Source organism: Podarcis tiliguerta (genome assembly GCF_965153285.1).
Source record: "Podarcis tiliguerta genome assembly, chromosome: 5".
In the NCBI taxonomy this organism is placed as follows: domain Eukaryota; kingdom Metazoa; phylum Chordata; class Lepidosauria; order Squamata; family Lacertidae; genus Podarcis; species Podarcis tiliguerta.
Genome location: NC_139538.1, coordinates 24023006 through 24042574, shown reverse-complemented (window position 1 = coordinate 24042574; position 19569 = coordinate 24023006). Strand labels below are relative to the sequence as shown.

The following is a 19569-nucleotide window of genomic DNA, read 5'->3' as shown; positions in this document are numbered from 1 at the left end:
GAATTATGAAAGCACCAAGGAAAATCATACTTTAGTTTATTTCAGCTGTTGTTTAGAATTGTGGTGACACATGTTCTGGCCATATATCCTTGTGAAGCAGGTTGTTCTTGATAGACATGAGCACAACCATATGTACCTGGAAAGGGGGGCCTGTAGTCCAGCAGCATCTGAGGGCCATAGGGTCTCCTCTTCTGATGTTGTCTTCTCCAGAATTTGTGGTACTCTTGACTTAGGGCAGAGAATAGCGGGCAGTAGATTGCAGTATTGAACTCACTTGTACATCTCCTCAAAGACAGTATTGTTTGTTCTGAGAATAAGTGGTTTGGGGATTGTAAGAACACTACCCACAACTTTGATCTTCCTCAGATGTCTCTGCAACACCTAGAGCTGATTTACTGTTGAATTTAATACAGTGGTGCCTCGCAAGACGAAAAGAATCCGTTCCGCGGGTCTTTTCGTCTTGTGGTTTTTTCGTCTTGCAAAGCAAGCCCATTGGCGGATTAGCACTATTGACAATTTAAGGGCTAAAAACGGCTTTTTAAGGCTTGGGGGATTAGCGGTTTTGCTGCTAAAATGCTTTTAGCAGCTTAGCGCTTCAGGAAAAGGGGTTTTGGAGCGGGGGGAAAAATTCAAATTTTTTCGTCATTTTTCGTCTTGCGAAGCAAGCCCATAGGGAAATTCGTCTTGCGAAGTGCCTCTGCAGACGGAAAACCCTTTCGTCTTGCGGGTTTTCCGTCTTGCGAGGCATTCGTCTTGCGGGGCACCACTGTACAAGGACTTTCAGGATTTGATGAGTATCTTTAACTTGATACCACCGTATATATGATACCATCTAGCCCTTCACAGTTTCTGATGTGTAACAGTACGTAAGGGAACTAGGAAGCAGCAGTATGTTGTACTGCTGTTTGTAGTGCAACATATTCCAAGAGCATTTTGGTTTCTTTGGATATTGACTGAGGTCTGCCGCCTCTGCCTGCTAATGTAATTGCAGCAAGCCACAGCATTCAGTGTCTCAAGGTTAAAATCAGTACATGATCGTTGCAAACACCAGATTGTGTCAGTATTAATGCCGTGGTATGAATGCTAAATGCTAGCAGTGTTTTTCAAACCTCGGCTACTGAGAGTCTTGTACATATATTTTCTAATAGTGATTTTTTAAAAGTAACTTTACAAAATATAGGGGTTTTGCTGAAGAAATCTAAAATCCAGAAATATCTGAAAAAAGCTTTTATCATGTGCCCTAATAGTCAGGAAGGTGATAGAAATACAGTTGCAGTAATTTTATTTTGTTTTCATTTTATTTTTGAGGCAAGAAATAAGAATTGCAAGAAAAAATAGAGGTGTTGGGATAATTGCCATTTTGCTATTATGAGAAGATTCTATTTATATTAATTTCAAAACAACATACCACGCAACAGCCAAATGGTATTCATTTTTTTTTCATATATCAGTAGAGCATTTGCTTTAGTGCCAGTCTTTATTCAGATTTGCAGTTCAGGAAAGCAACACAGAAAATTCTGCTATTAATAGGAAGCAGTGGAGAATGGTAAGATGTATATTGATATTAAATTCATTGAGAGCAGCTGAACTTCAGAATGTACAACAGACTGGATAGAAGTATTCAAATTTATAGGAATTCCTTGCCCTATTATGAAATAGTCATACACCTGGAAGACATGTTCCTTCTTTTTGGAAGTATGGTTGTAGGTATCCATTGTATCTTAGCCTATAGTGAATACGAAACTTGATACAAAGCACAGTAGATAAATAAAATGGGGATTTTAGGATATCCTCGGAAACAGTTGCTTGCTGAAGTAGTGACACGTGGAAGTGGGTGCTCTGATGCACACTTAGAACTTCCTCTCTGTTGGTGTTCATATTGGTAGAGGAGATGGCTCCATCTGCTTTGCTAAAGGTCAGACATCCCCAAACTCGGCCCTCCAGCTGTTTTGGGATCCCTAGCTAACAGCATAAAGTTTTCTGGTCACACTATTTCAGAACTGCTGAAAAGTGAAACGGGTGAAGACAATGTTCAAACAAAGCTAAATGCACTGCTTGCTTTTTATTCCTATAACCATAATGCTGTTCCTAATATATTGATTCACAATAGCAATTGTCACCAAATAGTTAATAAGAGAAGATTTCTAAACCTGTGTTGAGGAGAGAGAGCAAGTTGTGACATCATCTTTTTTAATTCCAGCTGCTTTGATCTGTGTATACAGAAGATTGGTTACATTTATTTGGTGAAATAGCTCATCCTTGTTAAGTGACCTTGGGTGTTCTGAATATTTAATTTCCTGGCTTTCCTTTGTTGGGGTGGGCGGGCGGGGAATCACTTGAAAGTGATTCCTTTAAAAATCCAGCAATTATTCCAGATTTGAAAGGCTTGCTTGAACAAGGTGATAGAAATGAATGCTACCCAGTACCTGCCATGTTTTAAATGCAGATTGCAATAAAAATCCTACCATCATGCTGCCCATGAAAGTACCTGAAAGCTACATTAGTGGAGTTCTGCTTTTAAAACACTGAAGTTGGCAGGCTTCACTCCAGTAGAGCACTTCAGCATATGCTTAACTTTAAACTTTAGCTTTCATGAGACAGTGTGCATGTTTAAAACGAAGTAAACACTTAAGTGCTTTGTTGGATTAATGCCCAGGTGAAGTGGTACTAGAAACATATCTCTTTCATACTTGACAAGTTGTCATTACAAGTTATACCATACTTTGACTTTTGATGATTTTTAGGTTTTGCTAAACTTAAAGCCCCCCCTTACTACTTTATTTAAATTATAAACTCTTCGTTTCCTGGTGTCACAGAATGATCTACCATGTTTCTAATCATTGTGGCGAGAACTTTCTAAAAATAGGCATATGTAAGAGGGCCAATGTCGTGTAAGGGTTAGAGGATTGGCCTATGTCCTGAGAGACCAGGGTTCAAATCTCCACTTAGCCATGAAGCTCCCTGGATGACCTTGTGCCAGCCACTGTCCCTCAGCCTTTCCCTACCTCACAACATTCTTAGGAGGATAAAATGGAGAGACGACAACAATTTGCACCACCCTGAACTCGGAAAATCTAAGAAACTACCAGCCAGTTGCCAATCTCCTCTTCCTCCCTTTCTGTTTGGTCAGTTCCTTTTGAATAGCTTATACTTCTCAATTTCTACATTATTATTTATTATTAAAAAGTTGTATACCTCGCTGTGTTCTGAGGTCTGCAACTGCTGTCCTTGTTCCTCTGGCCCAGAATTGGTATCCGAGGTGAGGGCATGGAATCGATTTTGCAGCTCCAGTGACACAGCATGGCCCCTGACAGTCCTGCTTCTGTGCGTCATGTTCCTCCAGGAGTTTGTCTCCTACAGTGGGCGAACTTCTCCTTCTCTAGGGGCATCCCCACCCCGCATCACTGTTCCAGGACAGTCCACTCTGCTCTAGCGAGAAATTCCTCATCTTGTCCGATAACTCCAAGTGTGGAGAGGTGGGCCTTAAGTTGCTGTACCTTCCAGCAAGGCAACCATCTTGCACTTGCTGTAGGTATAGTTTTGCACTTTCTCTGGCACAGGTGTTGCAGGTCACTGCAGCAGCTCCCTCACCACCAGTGTATCTTGGTCATATGTACACTGTGAGTCAGCATTCCTGTTTACAAGTCCTGGCCATGAGCTCCCAAAGGCTGCAATCAGCTAAACAGAACTGGTCTGGCTGCTAACCTCTTCCCCAGCTTACTTCCTACTTTAAATTTGAAACCAAATGGGTGCTGATCCCGTCTTCTAATCAGAGGATATGGAGAACAGCATATAAAGGTTCTAAAACACACCCTAATATAGTTTCTTAATGCTCACCCGGGAAAAACCAACTACTTGTGGATACAAAACCAGCATATAATATGTTTTTCCCTCCATACCAGTTTTCTAGTTAAAGGAATTGTCTTTAAAATAAATACAGGGGCATTGAGAAAATGTGATGCTGTCACCAGCATCTTAAAATAGTATAGTCTGTTCTACCACTGCTACATGTATCAATCTGGTCAAAATTATTTTCACTAGCTGCAGTGTTAAGAATTTTCACAACTTGCATTGGAGTTCAATGATATGAGGCAAGTAGCTTCTACTTATGCAGCCATTTTGTGACTGAGAACTGATTGATTTGCTTTTGAAAATGTCTTTCAGGGTTTTCTAATAAATTCAAAACCCGAGAATGCATGCGAGCCCATAACTCCTCCACCTCTGAAGGACAACACATCTCATGAATTCATTGTATTAATCAGAAGACTTGATTGCAACTTTGATATAAAGGTAGGTAATTTCTCATATGTAAGGATTCTGAACAGTGTTAATTCAGAATAATTAAGTTTGTTCTTTTAAAAAGAATCGTGTAGATCTGGTGTATACATACACATTTCTTAAGGAACGTGTTACCAATTTTCACCACTTGTGGTAGTTGCTTGGGTTCTACACAGATATTCTTTTAGTCATTTTCTGCATCATTGATTAATGTTCTGAATGTCATTTAAAGTGTAACATTTTGTGCTTTACTTTGATCGGCTCTATTTTTCTTAATTTTGCAAGATTTATATACCACTTGATTGTAATAAAACCTCAAAGTGGCTTGTGTCCTAAAAAAGACTGCATGCAGATACTTACCCTCAGCAAAATCAGTATTATCAGTGTTGCTGTTGTGGACCCCACATTTCTGTTCTGTAAAGAAGGAACAGTGCTGTGGGCGGGTTTTGTGGGCGGTTGACTTGTATTAGAGGGTAGGATCATATGATTTCCCAAGAAGCACATTTATGAGGGCATACTTGATGGAGTGTAGCCTACTGTACATAGGAAAGAGTTATATCTGGTTGTTCTGGTTCCACCCACCACTGGCATGTGACGCCTTGAAGTTGTTCATAAGGCAGTGTGGCCCTCGGACTGAAAGAGATCCTCCAGCCCTGATGTAGCAGGAAACAATGGGTTCCCCTTATGCCTGTCTGATCTGAATAGGTTCTTATATAATATATAAAATGTTTTTCTTATATAATATATAAAATGTTATTGTATAGCTTTCACCTCATCTGTAGTATTGGGAGTATGGGTGGAAATATTACATTATTATTTTTTGTGGACAAAGTTGAACCTAATGAAAAATTGTGCACGCCCAAATGGAAAAAATAAAACGAGAGTACCATATTTGAGTGGAGTGCCCCTAGCAGTCCATTTAAATGACTTACTGTTGGCATACACTGATTAAAAACCAAATCACCTGAAGTTATGCTGCCATTGTAGGGATGTTATTGTAGCCAACGAGGTGCCCTCCATATACAGTGGTACCTTGGGATGCGAACGGGATCTGTTCCAGAGCCCCGTTCGCATCCTGAATGGAACGTAAGACGTGACGGTGCATCTGTGCGTGCGTGGGTCGCGCTTTGCCATTTCCGCGCATGTGCATGACGTCATTTTGAGCGTTTGTGCATGCATGAGCGGCGAAACTGGGAAGTAATGCGCTCTGTTACTTCCGGGTTGCCGCGGAGTGCAACCCGAAAGCGCTCAACCTGAAGCACATTCAACCCGAGGTATGACTATACTGGTTTCCCAACTTCCCTCAGCTCCAGCCAGCATGGCCAATGGTAAGGGATGATGGGGATTAAAATTCAGAAACGCTTGAAGGGCATCCCATTGTGTGGCAGTATACAACACTGTTTAGGATAAAAGATAAAATGTAACATTATCTGAAGATTCCACTTTAAGATACATGGAATGAAACTTTGTTGCTTAGTTCACCTTGAATACAGTTTAAGGCAGTATGCCTCTGAATGCCAGTTGCTGGGGAGCACTCATGCTTAGAGTTCTCTTGCACTCTGGTCCTGCTTGTGTGCTTCCCATAGGCATCTGGTTGGCTACTGTGAGAACCAGATGTTGAGAGTGGGTGGACCTTTGGTCCGATACAGTAGAGCTCTTCTCATGTTTTTAGACATGCTCTTATCATCTGCCCATCCTTGCAGTTGCAAGATGGAAAACTAAAGCATCTCGGTATTCTAGAAATAATTTAAACTGAAATAAACACTTTGCATTAGGTACTGGTGGCTATAATTCCAACAGATGCAATGTATTAGGAGAAGGATGATCCTAATTTACAAAAACTTTAATGACAGCAGAGAAATGTCTCACAGGAAAGTAACTTTCCCCCTTTCTTTTAGTTTTGTGTAGTATTATCCTTTCCCTTCTGGGGCTGAATACCATTAACACTATGGCATGCTATTCATTATTCAATAGGTTTCTGATTCCCATACTCCTTTTATTTTTGTTATAAGACCAAGCCACTTTGAAGCTGGAGCAATCTTGGAATAAATTTTCACAAGTAGATGAAGGAATGGTATGCATTTTTACAGCAGGAGCTTTGACAGCCTTAGGGTTGCTTTTGTTAGATGGGACGGAATACTATAATGCTGCATTGCTAATGTCACCTCTGAAAGTGAGAGCAGGAAAGCAAAACAGCATTGTCAAATCAAAGCCTGAAATGTTGGGCTTGAGCAGGAGTGGCTAACTTGTGGCCCACCACTGCCTTTTAATTTTCAGTGCTTAAAATCCTGGGTAAATTACCTAGGTGTTCTGGGATTATAGTACTACTACGTACACCATAGTACACAAAACTTTCTGTGGACCTCCAAGGTGTGCATGCACATCTCCCTAAAACAGAATAAATGTGTATAAACAAACTTAGCTGCAAACAACCCATATAGACACACTGCACATATTTTCTCTTCTATTATCATTGTCTGTACTGTTCTAGTTACTTGGGCAAAAAAACTTGTTAATTGAAAGTACTTACTAAATAGTAGCTACGTTTGAACGAGCCTTGCACATTCACACAGTTGATTTGTTCTTCCATTCTCATGAGCCAGGAAGTGTTAGTTAAGAATAGTTTCCTGCTGCACCAAAACTGGTTATTGATGGTTCTAAACTATCCAGAATATTAAGCCATGCTTTAAAGTTGGCTTCATATTGTAGCTTTTTTGGAAACCATTCCCCATTGATGCCTAGTTCAGACTTAATGGGAAGCTGTGGTTAATGGAGATGTCCCAAGGTGCCAGCTCCTTCTCATCAAGCTATGTGAGGCATGTTCATATTTATTTATTTCATTAAATTTATATACCACTTGATTGTGGTTTACAACAATAAAATGACCACTACAAAATTTACAGCCATAATTTAAAGCATTTGTTGTTGTTTAGTCGTTTAGTCGTGTCCGACTCTTCGTGACCCCATGGACCAGAGCACGCCAGGCGCTCCTGTCTTCCACTGCCTCCCGCAGTTTGGTCAGACTCATGTTTGTAGCTTTAAATTTAAAGCATACAGAAAGTTAAAACCTCAATAGAATAGACTAAAACTCATACAAGCTTTCTAAACATACGGGTAGACACATCTACGTAAGAAGGCACCGAAAATAATACAGTGAAGGTCAATGGGCGGGGAGTTCCAAAGTGTCAGTGCTGCCACTAAATTATTGAGTTTTTATAGATGCAGTGCAGGTACTATGTGGCACCTGTAAAAGTGCCAGTTCTGCCAATATCTCAGCTTGACTATGCTGAGGTGTGATTGCTTGCCCAAATGGGGCCAGTGAGTTGCATCTAAACGGTTCCCATTATCCAGCGGAAAGGAGCCAGTCTTGGATGGAGGATTGATCTAACCCTGTGTGTTCTGTATAGCTGTGTTAAAATATTCTGTGTTGTACAAAATGAATAATATATTATATTCCTGTAATACAGTGGTGCCCCGCAAGACGAATGCCTCGCAAGACGAAAAACTCGCTAGACGAAAGAGTTTTCCGTTTTTTGAGTCGTTCCGCAAGACGAATTTCCCTATGGGCTTGCTTTGCAAGACGAAATGTCTTGCGAGTTCTTGCGAGTTTGTTTCCTTTTTCTTAAAGCCGCTAAGCCGTTAATAGCCGCTAAGCCACTAAGCCGTTAATAGCCGCTAAGCCGCTAATAGCCGTGCTTCGCAAGACGAAAAAACCGCAAGACGAAGAGACTCGCGGAACGGATTAATTTCGTCTTGCGAGGCACCACTGTAGTTTATCCTACAATTAGCTCAACTTAAAATGTTCTGCGGTACGCAAATCAGAAAAAGTATGAAGCATATCTTGTGTGCTTTCTGATCCTGTGACATCAGCATAGAACAGATCTCGCCTCAAAACTTCACAGTTGAATGCAGTAATGAGAACTGCCTGTAGCTCATTCATTTGATCTCTTGCTGCAGTGGAAAAGCAAGCCGTGGGAACAGATGACAGCTTTCTCTGTGCAGCATCCAGAAGTGTAACCTATGCATCTCCCAAAGGATTTGGATGCCTGTAGCAACAAGAGCTGTAGGAATGTAAATGCCAGTTTCCTTTAGGGAAGATAATTGCTGTGACCTGGTGGTAAAAAGTGCAGTATGGTTAACCTACTGCAACAGACGAGGCGCCAATGTAGGACAGATTCTACTGATGGATCCAGTTAGACAGCCCACGCCTAAAGAAATGCTATTGACTTTGCAGAGCACAGTTGCCAGGAGAGTTGGGTTATTTGTGCTTGAGAAATGCCTACTGAGCCCCAGGCAGGTTGTAAATTATCCACTAATAGAATAAGTAGCAGGCAATTGGGGATGACACAGAACTTGGGCATGGGCAAAGTCTGCTGAAGTTGTGTGTGTAATAACTGAAACAATAGACTGAAAACAACTGCAATCAATTCTGATTCCTGAATGGAAAACCTGCATTATTTGTTGTTTTTTAAAGGCAGCACATTTCCACAAAGTTTTGTTTTTAGAGCTCTTTCAATCTATTGAGAGGAAATATTCAGAAAACAAATCTGGGAATTAAGTTGAATAAACAGTAAGTGAACTTGTGAGTTTTCGGCATATTTTGCTGGCTCCTTTTGTGTGTGTTTCCTCTTTTGTAGATCAGCAGGTTATGAATATCCATGAATGTCTGCCTGGTAGATCAAATGGTTGTTTAGACATCAAAATCTAAGCAGTTCAGTTTTGTGTTTATGTATTTACTTGTGAGGACTTTGGAAACAAAGTGTTCCAATCTTATCCCCAGCCCCTACCAAGAGTGCTTCTGTTTCTGCTCTAGCTAGATTGAAGCAGGAGCCTTGGAGTGCTGTTTAGGGTTCACAGAAAACTGCTGAAAGCTTCCTTCGCTGTGCTTAATGATGCTAAAGGCTTCATGGTTTGGGCAGGCTGCCAGCCCTGAACCTTAATACTTTTATTTGTGGTATAGCAGAGGTGGAGAACCCCAAGGTCAGGGGGCCCTTAATCTCCCCAGATTGTACTCCCCTGACCACACCCCTCACATGTTCTGCTCCTTGGCTGCCTTGAATTGGCCTTCAACTGAAAATATATCTTGTTTGCCTGGATGGAGAGAGGTGATGGTGAAGGTGGTAGAGATGGAGTGTAGAAACCTCCACCTTTTTGCATTGTGGGATACAAATTGCCCACTTTTGCCTCCGGTCCTGTCCACTACTGGTAAGCGATATCCTCCAGAAGGTTGCCCACAAGTTAACGTCGTTCTGTGGCTGGAAAAGGTTTTCCACTCCTGCTGTATAAATTAAGTTAGTGAGCTAACCTCATGATGCATCTTTCCTCTCTGGCTCAAATGCTTACCATAAGAATATACTGTTGGGGGTGGAAACAGGGCCATCCCCCCCTTGCATTGGTGTTTAATGGGCACCTTCAGCATCCCTTAACTTAGCTGGCCTATAAACCTAGACCAGCTAGGTTGTTGTTGTTGTGGGGTTTTTTTTTGGGGGGGGGGAGTGTTGCAAGTGCAACCACAGCTCTGTACAGCATATATTTAACCTGTGTTGTCCTTGTGAGAGACATCACTATAACTGCTGAGTAAGAGAGGGTGGTTTATCCAGAACACATTTTCCCCTGTTTTGCGGGATGTGATGGAGACACATTATGTGGCCGTGGCTCAGAATGAGAGATGGTTTCATGTGTAGAGAGATTCCTCTGCTCTCTTAGAGGCACAAGCCTTACTGAACATGTTTTGATATGGAATTTGGGGTCAGCCTTGGTATCAGTTGTCACTTGCAGTATAATGCATTGGAGCTGCGAGAGCATTTTAAAACCCTGAAAGGAAAACAGAAATTATTTAAAAGCATCATTGCCTTCCGGGAGCTCTGTTCTAGCACAGTGAGCATTACACACTGCAATTGTTATTTTTTTTAAATTTTACTATGCTGCTACATTGAATCCTTATAGTTCCAATTCAGATCACCACATGTGATGAAGATTTAGGACTAGATTTTGAGGAGGCTTGGAGGGATTTTCAACCCATTTATCACTGTGCACATGAAAGAGGAGGAAATAATCTACAGTTTGAGAGTGTGAGGTTTGACATGAATGTGCAAGCTTCCAAGGAAGAGATTACAGCTATTTTGCACTTCCCCTGGACCTGCTACACTGCTGTAGGCTAAGCCATGCTTTGACTTAGTATGTTGTCCGAGCCAGGACTCATGGCTTGTCTGAAGGAGACAAACCATGAGCCTGGGTATGGATGACACGCTAAATTAAACTGTAGCTTAGCTTGGAGCAGCAGGTGAACTGTGGGAAGAACTCAGTGGTGACTCCAGGAACCCCGACACAATTGTGCTAAGCCATAGCTTGGCTACGCTTATGTTTTAACCAGCTTATTTTATTTGGTTATGTCTGTGATTAAATTAGGGAGTTCCCCCTCCCTTCCTACACCAGTGGAAAGCTCTTAACAGAAGAATGTGATCAAGCCTAACGTTTTTGCATGCTTATGCAGAAACAGACTGTTACTAGGATCACTGTTAGCTATTTTTAGTTCAGTAGTATAAAAGTAGGACACCAAATTCTGTTGACAGTGTAACATACTGTATTTTGCGCCCCATAGGACGCACCGGCCCATAGGACGCACCTAGTTTTTTTTGGGGGGGAAATAAATTATTTCCCCCCCAGGTGCGGGGCTGGAAGAACGAGGTCGGGGAACAGCGGGAAGGCGCGCTCTGCCTCCCCGCTGTCCCCCGAGCTTGTGGGGCTGGCGATGGGGAGAAGTGTGCTGAGCCCGGGACTGGAGGCAGCTCTGCGCAGCCATCGGGAGCCGGGTGGGACTTTGTGCCCAGCTCCCGATGGCCGCGCAGAGCTGCGCTGAGCCCGGGACCGGAGGCAGTTCTGCGCAGCCATCGGGAGCCGGGCGGGACTTCGTGCCCGGCTCCCGATGGCCGCACAGAGCTGCGCTGAGCCCGGGACCGGAGGCAGCTCTGTGCAGCCATCGGGAGCCGGGCGGGACTTCGCGCCCCGCTCCTGATGGCCGCACAGAGCTGCGCTGAGCCTGGGACTGCAGGCAGCTCCGCGCAACCCTCGGAGCCGGTCTCCCGAGGGTTGTGCAGAGCTTCCTGAAGCCTGGAGAGCAAGAGGGGCTGGTGTGCACCAACCCCTCTTGCTCTCCAGGCTTCAGCGAAAGCCTGCATTCGCCCCATAGGACGCACACACATTTCCCCTTCATTTTTGGAGGGGGAAAAGTGTGTCCTATAGGGCGAAAAATACAGTACCTCATGAAGTTCCTGGAAGTATTCTACAGAGTTAACAAATTGATATATAAACTATATACTTAGTCAACTTCAGTTGGAAATGCAGGGTACTGAATAGTGTACATTATTAACGGTTCTAGTTAAAGGTAGGTAGCCGTGTTGGTCTGCCATAGTCGGAACAAAATAAAAAAATTCCTTTCAGTAGCACCCTAGAGACCAACTAGTGCACAAAGGACAGTATACTTCCGGTGTGGTGGTGTGATTAGAATGCTGGACTGAGACCAGAGTTCAAATTCCCTCCTTACTCATAAACTCACTGGGTGATATTGAGCCTGTTACTATCTTTCAGCCCAACTTATCTATTTTACAAGCTTGTAGTGATGATAAAATGGGAGAAGGGAAGGTGAATATATGGATATATTTTGTGTAGCAATTTGAATACTGCATGAATGAAAGGGAACTTGCTAATATCTTTAATATTTGCTAATGTTCTTATGCACAAAATGTTCTGAGTTATTTTCTCAGTTCTGTGCAGTTTTTTTGTTGACAGGCATTTTGTTTGGCTCACAGGTTCTGAACGCACAAAGAGCTGGCTATAAGGCAGCCATAGTTCACAATGTTGATTCCGATGACCTCATTAGCATGGGATCTCAAGACAGTAAGTACAGGTATCTTGCTTGATGACATTCTCCCACTCTTTGCAACATCAAAAACAGAAGCTTCAGAATGTGTACAATTCAAATGAAAATTCATTTACTTCCAACTCAGCCAGTTGAAGGAACATTTTCGGGCCTGCTAATGTTTTGAAGATTGTAAGCCTGTCAGACGTTTAGTCCTCCTCCTTAAAAAGGACTGAAATCAGTAAAGGCGGTCAAGATATAACAGTATGACAAGAGGGCATAATAGACGGAGTGGTATATAAATGCCAAAGATAGATATATATTCCATATGCTATTTTTGTTGCAATACTCTTTATAGTGCTGTGTTCTCCTGAGGGCCATTTTCCATAACTTATTTTCCTCCTTTCATGTTTTTAAAACTTTTTTTGTTTTGTTCTCAGAGTGTTTTTTTAAAATCGCAATAAAATTCAACGGGGTGGAGGGAACTAATTGACATGAATTTCTTGAAAGTAGTGGTGGTTATAGAGTACAAACGTGTAAAGTGTGGAATCCAGCTTCTGCAGTAAGAAGGCTAGTTCGGAGACAGTAACTTGTCAAAGCCAAATACCAAGCATTTTACATAGCCAAAGTGCTCCAGCAGATGCATAATAAAAATGCTGCTAAAACTTTTAGGCCTGGAATGTCAGTTCTGTTTTGCTTTAGTGAAGGTCATAAAGGACACCCACATTTCCAACAATAGTCCTTGTAACTGGGGTTCTGTCAAATACTAGAACCTCTCACACCCTGACACGCTGCTATAAATGGAGATTTAATGCTCTTTCATTATGCAGTGATCAATACTTTTGCTCTTATAAGCCCATGAGCTTGCAGAGCAGGTGTAAGTCAACTAGCAATACCACTAGAGGGCATACTAGCATAGCCTGTAATGGACATAATAAAATGAGCAAATCTTAGAAACCTGGGAACCACTTGGCCACAGAACCTCCGTCTTGCCAGGATTCAGACTCATTCAGCCTACCACTGCATCCAGACACCAGTCCAGTATTGGGCAGCCATTTCCAGTTCGGATGTTACAGAGAATTAAGAGTTGAGTATCATTGGACACCTTGCTCCAAAATTTCTTATGACCACTCCCAACTGTGTTTGTATTTGGAAGTATTGAAGCAAGGGACGAACAAGATACTCCGTCTTAGATTGTAACTCTGCATTTGGTGTATCACGTCATCAAATCTTGCATTCCTAAAATGTGGTTTTGTAAGTGGTTGGAAAATGGCTGCATAGGAACAAGAAAAGCAGTTGTGAGCAGCAGACTTGTATTTGCACATGACATTAGAGCTTTTTGCAAGATATGAAAGCACACTATTTCACACGTAACAGAGGTGGTGAGGAGTAGGAAACATGAGAGACATGTTTGTTGTGCAGCCCCTCCCTGCTGCATCTCCCATCACACTTGGAGTCACTTTTGATCGAGGTCAGAAATTACTGTACCTACTTGCACACCACCAGAAAGTTCTTTCTTATTGTCGCTGTTCACACAGAAGCAATTACACCTGGGTGTTCATTACTCACTGCAAGGCACAGTTGTATGCAGGCTATCGCTAGGATATTCCAGACAAGAGAGGAGACATGCATTCTTATTATGTGGTCATGTGGGGTAAGGATCATTTACATGTTACTGTGTCCATGTGAAATACTATTGAAGGAAATGGATTTTTCACAGCACACCCACGCAAAAAGTACCTGAACAATTATTTTATTAAAGGTGCCTTTGCACAGTGATTTGCTTATATTCACCAATTGTCACTAGTATTATACCCATGTATAGAAGTATACAGCACTTGTAAACTGTATATTGTTGCTCATCTTTTCTCTCTTTCTGTCCTCTCTCTTTGAACAGTTGAAGTTTTAAAGAAGATTGACATTCCATCTGTCTTTATTGGTGAAACATCAGCTAAGTCTCTTAAAGAATTCACCTATGAGAAAGGGTATGCAAAGATTTACTTTTATTTTAGTTGTTTGTGAACTGTTATTATCTAGTGATTTTTAAAACTTTATATGGGTTTTTAAATCAATAAAGTGTGATTCAGATTTAAATACTTCAAAAAAATGTGGCACAACCTTTTTTGTCGGGGGAAGAATGTGGATATAGGACGTAGGCAAGAATGATTTATATTTAGCTACCTTAACATGAATTTCATTATCAATCCTTCTCCTTTTTCCCCCTTTAACAGAGGCCATATTTTGTTAATCCCAGAGTTCAGCCTTCCTTTGGAGTACTACCTAATACCATTCCTAATTATTGTGGGAATCTGTCTCATCCTTATTGTTATTTTTATGGTAAGTATTACCTTCTCTCCTGCTCCCCTTCCTCAAGTGATAAAAACATACTGCTGTTGTATTGCTAGAATCAGTTTAGCCTACGACTTACTTGATAGGGTGCTTCTTCTTTTTTAAAATGAAATCAGACTTTATGTTGTTGTGCACACTAAAGCTCTTAAGACATACACTAAGAAATGTCTAAAAATGGGTTTGAAGCTATCAGCCAATTGAGATCCCCAACATGTATACACCAGTTCAGTGAGAGATTCTGCGGGAATGGGTATTCATATGTATTCAATGAGCTGCAGACATGAAAAGGGAAGCTGGTGTTGGTCTGGAGGTTCTTTGTATGCATCTGCTTCGGTGCCCACAAGAGATCAAAACTGCATGTGCTTCTTTCCCTCTTACTGAAAGTTTAAATGGTGCCGTTCTCAAAATTCTAAGCTGTCACTCCCACCACTCAGTGCTTATCAGTTTGGAAGTGAAACAGTGCTGCTCCAGAATAAAGTAATGATTTATTTGGGGGACACTGTAGGTTGGAGTAAGGTCATACATAGGTACCGTATTTTTCGCTCTATAGGACGCACCGGACCATAGGAGGGGGAGAACAGGGGGAAAAAATGTTTTTCTTGTTCTCCCCCTCTAAAACAAGGTGCGTTCAAGGTGCATTCACCCAAAGCCTCCGGAGCGCAGCAGGAGTTACCGCTGCTCTCTGGAGGCTTCAGGCGGCTACCTTGGAAGCCTGGAGAGCGAGAGGGGTCGGTGCGCACTGACCCCTCTCGCTCTCCAGGCTTCAGTGAAGGCAAGCCGAAGCCTCTGGAGCTCAGTGGGAGTTCCCGCTGGGCTCCAGAGGATTCGGGTTCCTTTTGACCTGCTCTTTGGGGCTGACGGGGGGGGGGAGCGCTGCTTTCCCCCACCGCCAGCCTCAAAGACCAGGTCGGGGAGCAGCGCAAAGGCTGCGTGCAGCCTTGCCGCTGCCGCCCGAGCTAGTGGAGCTGGAGGGAAGCGCTGCTTTCCTCCACCACCAGCCTCAAAGATCCCTGAAGCCTTTGGAGTGCAGCGCGAGGTCCCGCTGCACTCCAGAAGCTTCAGGGATAGCCGCCTGAAGCCTTTGGAGCGCAGCAGGACCTCGCACTGCGCTCCAGAGGCTTCAGGGATCCCCAAGCTAGAACAGCGAGACGGAGCGCTCCGCAGCGCTCCATCTTGCTGTTCTGGCTTTGGGGACAGCCTTTGCAGCCTCTGCAGGGCAGTGGGGTGAAGGCACCCCGCTGCCCTGCGGAGGCTTTGCACAGCTAACCCCAAGCTGCGCAGCGCTCCGTCTCCCTGTTCTAGCTTTGGGCTTAGCCGTGCAGCCTGCATTCGCTCTATAGGACGCACACACATTTCCACTTAACTTTTGGAGGGGAAAAGGTGCATCCTATAGAGCGAAAAATACTGTAAATTAAAATGTTAAAGAATTAGAAACCCAGAACAACAAGGACATGTGAGCTTCTAGAACTTAGGGATTGTTATTGCAGTTGATCCTGTAGAGCAGAAATGGAGAACCTCCAGCACATGGGCCTGTCATGACCCATCAATGGGTGTACTTTGGCCCACGAGGAATTTCCCCCCAAAGTACACCTACCTGCCCATCTGTTGACCTCGCTGCTGAGGGATCTGACTGCTGAGGCAATCCCTCCATAAAGCCAGTTGGAGTTGTATATTTTATTCTGCATCACAGTTGACACTAGCATGTTACTTTGATGCCATGCTTGAGAGCCAGTGTGGTGTAGTGGTTAAGAGCGGTAGTCTCCTAATCTGGGGAACCGGGTTCGCGTCTCCGCTCCTCCACATGCAGCTGCTGGGTGACCTTGGGCCAGTCACACACTCTCAGCCCCACTCACCTCACAGAGTGTTTGTTGTGGGGGAGGAAGGGAAAGGAGAATGTTAGCCGCTTTGAGACTCCTTAAAGGGAGTGAAAGGCGGGATATCAAATCCAAACTCTTCTCTTCTTCTTCTTTGCAAGTTTCATGGATGAGATGACAGCAGATGCTCAAGAGACAAAACTCTTTTACTCGTTTTAGACCTAACTTTTTTTATAAAATTCTTTGAAGATACCATGTTTTATGCTATACCCAGTGATTTTTTTCTGCTGTTATGTTGAAGACACAGCAGCTTTAATTAGATTGATTCCTTGCAGGTTCAGTGTCTTCCTTGTATGTAATTTTGAAAAAAAGAAGGAACCTTTACAACTCTCCTAATTGTCCTTCATCAAAAGAGAATTTCCAAAGAAGCTGCATGTGGTCCCTAAAGTGCTTGCAGCTCTTGTTATGCTCTTGTTATGCTTTTATTTTAAAAACAATGTAAAAAATCCTTCCCTTTTTAGCCTTGCTGAGGTAGCTTAGAAATTAATGCCAGAATAACAGCAAAATGCTAGAAACAAATAGGTTTTTAAAAAGCCTAAAGAACATATCCCCAGTTAAGAGAATTATGTGAGTGCAGATGCTCACACATATATGTAGCCCATGCCTGGGTTCTTGTTCATTTCATTGGGGGGAAACATCTGTTTGTACAAAGGAAGACACTTTAGATCTTCTTTTTTGATTTTACAATGTCATAGTTACTTTTTTTTCAAATTTATTTCATCTATAGAAGGAAAAAAGTAGGCTGTGTACTCATTTACTCGCTTAAAATGCAGCTAGGTCATTCTTTTTTTCAATTCAGATCAAAGCTGGGTTGGGAAAAACACACATCAAAATGCAGTATTTAATAAGAAACAGCAGGATAGATTTGGATTGTGGCTAGCGTCATGTGTACACCACTTCCCAAACCAGTGGTGGGAGTGTACTGGATGTAAGCGTTAAACACAATCCTCAACTTTCTGGGGACTTCTTGAAGCAGAGCTGGCCATCTGAAGTTGAATGGACAAAGATGTTTTCACCTTAGAAATTACACTTTCAGTTCTTCTAACATACATTAAAGAACAACAACCAGAAACAATGCTGACCTCAAAGGGTAATACCATAGAACATAGAATAGAGCTGCTAGGAGACAACTGGTCAAATACAATGGAATTCAAACTCCCTAGGGAAGAAGTACCACATGTTATTTAAAAACAATTGTATCCCTGGGGACGCTGCCTTTGATAAGCTTACTGTATGTGCAATTAAAGGAAGACACTGAATTGCAAACCTCTGGAGAATTTTTCTGTGGAATACACAGCTATGTACTATGTCTAGTTTCTCTAATGTACGTATCAGTCTGAATCATAGAAAAGAGGCAAAGCAAGAGGAGGTGATACCCAAAGATGATAAACCCAGGGTTGAACTTTCAGTAAAGAATATGCAGGCTCCATCTCTCAACTTTTTTCCACGGCCACAGCTGAGCCCAGAGCATGAGATGTAGCAGAGAAGGGCAGTTTCCCAGCCTCCTCTTTGGCATCTTTCCACAAAGGATGGGTGCACATTCTCATTTTCAGTATAAGTAGCCACTTAAAAACTCAGCGCATAGCAACTCTAAGCACATGGGAGCGACAGTCATTTGTCGCATCTGGCCACAGCACAGTGGCTCTATTTTCCTGCAACCATAGCTAAAGGCTATAAAGCAGATGGGGAGATGGCTTGAATACAAACTTGCAATGAATCTGATGGAACACAGGTGAGAGCTGTTTATTGAACCTGCTCTGTGGCAGTGATGAGGGTGAAGGGTCATTATTTTTCTATTGCCATTTCATCTTCATAGTTCTGTCCAGCTGAGCTTTTCTTAGTGGCTTTAGGTCCTTCCTCTTTTTTTTAAAAAAATATTGCATTTCTATCCCACCATTTTTTTTGGGACGTGGGTGGCGCTGTTGGTTAAAGCCTCAGCGCCTAGGGCTTGCCGATCGAAAGGTCGGTGGTTCGAATCCCCGCGGCGGGGTGCGCTCCCGTTGTTCGGTCCCAGCGTCTGCCAACCTAGCAGTTCGAAAGCACTCTCGGGTGCAAGTAGATAAATAGGGACCGCTTACTAGCGGGAAGGTCAACGGCGTTTCTGTGTACGGCTCTGGCTCGCCAGAGCAGCGTTGTCACGCTGGCCACGTGACCCAGAAGTGTCTTCGGACAGCGCTGGCCCCTGGCCTCTTAAGTGAGATGGGCGCACAACCCTAGAGTCTGGCAAGACTGGCCCGTACGGGCAGGGGTACCTTTACCTTTACCTTTATCCCACCATTTTATCTAGGGAGCTCAAGGTGTTGTACATGGTTTCTCCCCCCAACCCTTTTAATCCCCACAACAACCCTGTGATGTAAGTTAGGCTGAGAGGGAGTTGCCGAACGTCACCCAGATAGCCTAGTGGAGAGTTGAACCTTGCTTTCTCAGGTCTTAGTTTGACATTGTAACCACTACACAACACCAGCATTTTGACCCAGCAGAAGAAGTGAAAGACTCCTCATAGGATATGCACTTTGAGGGTGGAATTGCTCACATCAGCCGCAGCCTGGAGGCCACTATTGAGGCAGTTCAGTCTGTGATTTATCCACAGAGCATCTGGTTCTGATGGATTATTTTGTTGAGGCCTGAGGATATGGGCAAAGTTAGATCTTTCCTACATGACATTGTGTAGGTAAGAGCTGACCAGCTTGGTTCAAGAAATAAATGCTTTGTTTTGAGGGAGGCGGGTCAGTCCCATCTGCATTAAAGGAGGTAGGAGTGCAAACACTCCTGGGAAAAGTCATCCCTGGGCATAAAAGATTGTAACAGCTTGGCTAGTGGGTAAGAACCATTCACTAGGCAAGGTGCTTGAGCAGATGGTTGCTGTACAACCCCCTAACTCTCAAATTATAGTAATTGTGTAGATCTGTGTCAATCAGGTTTCAAGCCTGGGTTTGGTCCAGAGATTGCTTTGGTCGCCTGATGGTAGGAGGGAGACTGGGGAGCGTGACCCTGTTGGTTCTTCTAAATGCACTAGGTAGACTTCTTTAGAGCTTGTCACTTGTCCAATAGCTATACTAGAGCTGCTTTGGTCTTATAGTAGCCTTGAGTAGTGGCCACTATGATGACTTCAGAGAAGATGAAGCAATATAACCTTGTGGAGGTGTTGGTGTGCAGGATAAGGATATGTACATAGGTTTTTCATTCCCACTATTGAGTCATGTTTTCTGT

General features: G+C 43.0%; 1 protein-coding gene across 7 annotated transcripts in view; it reads left to right on the top strand.

The window, feature by feature from the left end:
• The window catches only part of RNF13 (ring finger protein 13), a 47926-nt gene that overhangs the window by 15320 nt on the left and 13037 nt on the right, over nt 1–19569 (top strand). For 6 of the 7 annotated variants that reach the window (XM_083442919.1, XM_083442924.1, XM_083442921.1 and 3 more), the window contains 4 exons: nt 4165–4290; nt 12087–12174; nt 14034–14121; nt 14368–14473. In XM_083442919.1, the coding sequence (XP_083299045.1) occupies nt 4165–4290; nt 12087–12174; nt 14034–14121; nt 14368–14473 (408 nt within the window). Of the gene's footprint in view, nt 1–4164; nt 4291–12086; nt 12185–14033; nt 14122–14367; nt 14474–19569 lie in introns of all 7 variants that reach the window. The other variant, XM_083442925.1, reaches the window with a different exon arrangement.